Here is a 4,227-nt window from a genome sequence, read left to right as displayed (position 1 = left end):
TAAGAACTCTTTATAATAAAGTTCAGCTGGAGAGAATTGACTGCAATAACTAACTTTTAATGTTTGTTTAGGTGCTTTTTTAATAAACGTGTTATGAAGAGCCTTGGGCATTCTCAATAATTACTATAGACTGCAACTTTGTACTCTAAATACTTAGTGCATAGACCACATTAAAGCGATAAGGTCTTGTCGCATGAAATAGCTTCCATTTATGTGGCTCAGAAGATTCCGAGGGCCTCTCAAACTACATAAATACAAGATCATTGCAGAAGTACAGCCAGGCCAACGAGCAGCACGTAGTATGCTTCACATCAGTGTGTAGGGGAGGAGGCAGGGAGAACAGTTTGGCGCAGAGTTGGAGGATGAATGGAACTCCTCTTCTTGACAGAGAGTACCGTGGCATCATCTCGTGACTGTGAACAGAACAGATAACACTTCTTGAGACTCGTCCAAAAGGCTTCTGCACAGTGTATTTCATGATTGATAGCCAGTCTGTTTGTAGGAGGCTCTTTACCAGGATATTTTACTGACAAAGCATTGCGAGTACGGATGCAGATGCAGTTGTAAAGCTGTGCTCTCACAGATGACTTTGCCAAAGTATAGCACGATGTGCTTGTATAAGGTGCCTGCAGGAGAGATGTAGCTGGCATGCTGGTGTTGGTCATGGGTCACTGCAGCCTGAAAAAAAGTTAAATAAAAAGAAAAAGTAGATGTCTGAACTCGAGAAGCTTCAGGACGTCTTTGAATGTGCCGGATTGACTGTTGGCTGAGCCAGGTGTAAGGTTTGTCAGACTGCTGTGAGTGCAGCAGAGCCGTTGGGAATTGCTGTCAGTCCTTCCCAACCTGCCGGTTTCAGTGTTCATCCAGTGTAGAAGGAGCTGGGTTAAAGCTGCTGCAGTGAGCTCAGTTGCGTGTCTGGCCAAAACCAGTGCATCTGCTTGAAAGGATGATGGGCAGAGGCTGATGCTGGTCGGAGTGGAGTCTGTGGCTTTGGTGTGGTTTCTATTCAACTTGCCTTTTGAGTTGCTGAAGGCTCTCTATCAGTGTCATAAACAACTGCATGAATACAGATGTGATGACTGGTGCTGTTTAATGTCTATTCTTATTAAATCTTACAACCGTAATGTTGAAATGGGACTAAAAATTTCTCTAAAGAAAGGGAAACCGCTCTGTATTTCCTTTAGATCTATTTCCCCCCCCTTCACTCCTCCATTTTCCATGGTCTTCTCCGCTTTGAAGAAATGTTACGAGATCATCTCTGATTGTTTGCAAGACTTGCATGAGATCTTGGGAGCTTGTCTACTTGGACGAAGCATGTTAGTTATAGAGTATAAACTTGGTAAGTGTTTCAGCATGAGAAGTTTAGCAGCAGTAAATGTGGAACTGTTTTCAAATTCATTATTCCTCGATAATGACACAAACTAAATTCAGAAAAGCCCCTTCTGGCTGGAGTTTCCACATGAGATTGTGTTAGTAAAACCAGTTGCTTAAATTGGATGATCTGTAGTTGTAGATGTGCATTGTGATTTGTTTGGATTTTTTTTAATTTCTTTTTCACTTTTTAATCCAAGACAAAGGAATCAGTTAATTAAACAATTTTGATCATTATAAATGAACGCCTATAGGTGAAGGGGTTTCTCAGTGTGTTCTGCTAGCACTGAAACTATCCAAAACCATCAATGAAGACTATAACTTCTTCAGAGAAAACGGTTATGCCAAAATAGGCATGAATTCAGCTTTCCAGTATAATGTGCTTATAAAGCATATTCCTACTATACAGGAACACAGTTTACTGGAAGAGCTAGATCAGCCCAAGGGGCTTCTATTGTGATAATTCTGTGTGTAGCAAAAGGTGAAAATTTATAGGGGATGTTTATGGATGAGCTGACTGTCTTGGGTTATTTTTATATTTTGCAGATAAGAAATGAAAAGAAGGAAAAGTCCTCCTCCTGTATGTTGCTGCTTCTTTTATATGTGCACTGAGAGGAGCAGATTTTAGTCCAGTTGCGTTCCTGTTTTCTAGGCCAAGATTTATCAACAGAATTCCTTACCTGACATTTCTGAACTTAAATTGGGTGACTGTTTATTGGTGCTGTTGGTTTCTGTTGGATTTGGGCTGTCCCCATCCAGGCCCTGAGCGAATGCCTGTGCAAGGTTTGCGATGTTCAGGGCATTTGCGGAGCATTGGCATGTTGTTATGAAACATGACCAAGGTAATGCTTGGCTTCTAGGCCATTATGTGTTCAATCCCAAATGTCCTGGCTACTTGTATGTTGGCTGTTTCTCCTTTTTGAGATTATAACTGGAATTATTTTTTTTTTCTTTGATTAGTCTCTTGTGTGACTCCTAGATACAGGCTTAACTTCTTCCACTCTGAAAATAAAAGCTTTTTCTAGTAAAATAGGAAGTGTTCCTTCATGCCTTTACTATAACAGACTTCAGAAACGTTTACCTTTCTTTCTGTGCTTCTCAATTGTGAGATTTTTATCCAGGTATCTAAAGGGCTATGTACAAGTTTCTTGGAATGAGAACTGCTACGAGACTGGCTGATCCTAAGTATATAAACTGGTTATACAAAGGGAAACCTGTTTCTTCAGGCAAATATGAAAGCTGTGATACTGATGGAAAAAGCTTCTGTTTGACTTATATCACGTCCTTCCGTGACTTTAAGAAATAGAGATAATCCCGGCTGTTTTCTGTCATCTGTCCATTAGTGTCTTTCTTCTTCCATTCCTTCCTTTCCCCTGGCCCCAATACTCTGCTTTCTGTGGCCTGTCCCCTCCCCTTTGCTATAGAATTTTGCACTGGTAACTCTATAGAAATGACATTTCTGTAGCAGAAGACAAGGGAAATTATTTGAGAGAGAGTGAAGAGTCACACTTCTGACTCTGGAAGGGCCTTGGATACTGGACTCCTAATTAAAAGGTCAAAGCCACTTTAAGAAACAAATGTCTAAATATAACCTCAACTTTGTGCAGATGGACTCTGGTAACTAAGGCTTCACAAGATGGATGCAACAATATGTGTAGGACCTTCTTTAACTTCCCTAAAGTAGATTTTTTTTTTTTTTGTAGCATGGTGCATATATGTGCAGCTCCAAGGATTTTACTAGCGTGAATTTGGAACAGTTTGCTCACTTCTGCTTCTGTTGCTCCTGAGTACACTCCCAAATTAAAGTCAACAAACATTTGTGCCTCATAGTCTAGTGTATATTTGTAATGCACAAGTTTCAATGTGTTTTGTGCATGGGTTTTTTTTGTTTTTCAGTTCATGAAAAGGTCTGCATATTCAGGCCTCCTTTTTTTGTGTGTGCTGGGAGGGTTTTTTCTTTTCCCTCCACTGATATCCACTCCTCCTGTTTAGTTGCTGCTTTATTTTAGAAAGCCATTCACTGTGCTAGAATCTTACTGCCCATATGGAGATGTGAGCATGTACCAGATGCTAGGTCGATGAAATCAGCTGTTCATTGTGGAACTTGCAGTCAAGTACCTACTGCATACCAATAATCCTCACGGGTATCAGCTACACAATTCCTGATTTCAGGAAATGACAGGGAAATAAGTACAATGACAGTTCCTTCATGTACATCTTCTGCTAGTCCATAGAAACTTGAAAAATGGATTTTCTTAAGCCTTATTTTTCCTTAGAGGGCTCATTTTGATGGGTTTAATGGCCTGGGTGGCAATCAAAGACTCCTTCCCTCATATGCTTGCCATCTATTTTCTTAAAGAGGTTGTGATTCCTGCAGTCTTCTGAAAAACAGCACATCTGATGTCTTTTTGAAAACATCTCTTCTTTTTGTTTCAGGACAAACACCATGATGCTGCTCATGAAATTATTGAGACAATTCGGTAAGTGTTCAATGCAGTCATGGCTAGAACCCTTTCCTGTGTCTTACTGCACCTCAGTGAATGGATGTCGTGAGACAAGAGATAAAGGAGGGCAGCAGTTATAATTTAGCAGCTCTAAATTATTTTCTAAGTGGAATTGATATTGTTGCAATACAAATCTTCCTGTCAAACAAGCTTTGTTTTAACTTGCCATATTCTGTTCTCTTTTGAACAGAATTGAAAAGGAATAGTGATATTCAACTTTTGGTGCCGCTTATAATGAAGATTACAATGCTTCAAGGAAGCTCTACTTCAGTAACCAGAGCTGGCAGTCTATATTTGATACTTAGAAAAGCAAGGTTAAGAAAACATCAGTGGCATGATGTTTTAAGTTCTG

The 4,227-nt window shown here is 39.9% G+C and overlaps 1 protein-coding gene across 1 annotated transcript in view; it reads left to right on the top strand.

The window, feature by feature from the left end:
• The first annotated feature begins 2,204 nt into the window (after nucleotides 1-2,204).
• Nucleotides 2,205-4,227, top strand: part of DOT1L (DOT1-like histone H3K79 methyltransferase) — a 53,297-nt gene continuing 51,274 nt past the window's right edge. Inside the window, exons 1-2 of the mRNA XM_010286783.1 lie at nucleotides 2,205-2,213; nucleotides 3,808-3,851. Coding sequence (XP_010285085.1) covers nucleotides 2,205-2,213; nucleotides 3,808-3,851 — 53 coding nt within the window. The remainder of the gene's footprint in view (nucleotides 2,214-3,807; nucleotides 3,852-4,227) is intronic.

Source organism: Phaethon lepturus, unplaced genomic scaffold, assembly GCF_000687285.1.
Source record: "Phaethon lepturus isolate BGI_N335 unplaced genomic scaffold, ASM68728v1 scaffold11555, whole genome shotgun sequence".
NCBI classification, from domain to species: domain Eukaryota; kingdom Metazoa; phylum Chordata; class Aves; order Phaethontiformes; family Phaethontidae; genus Phaethon; species Phaethon lepturus.
This window is presented reverse-complemented; position numbering and strand designations above follow the sequence as displayed.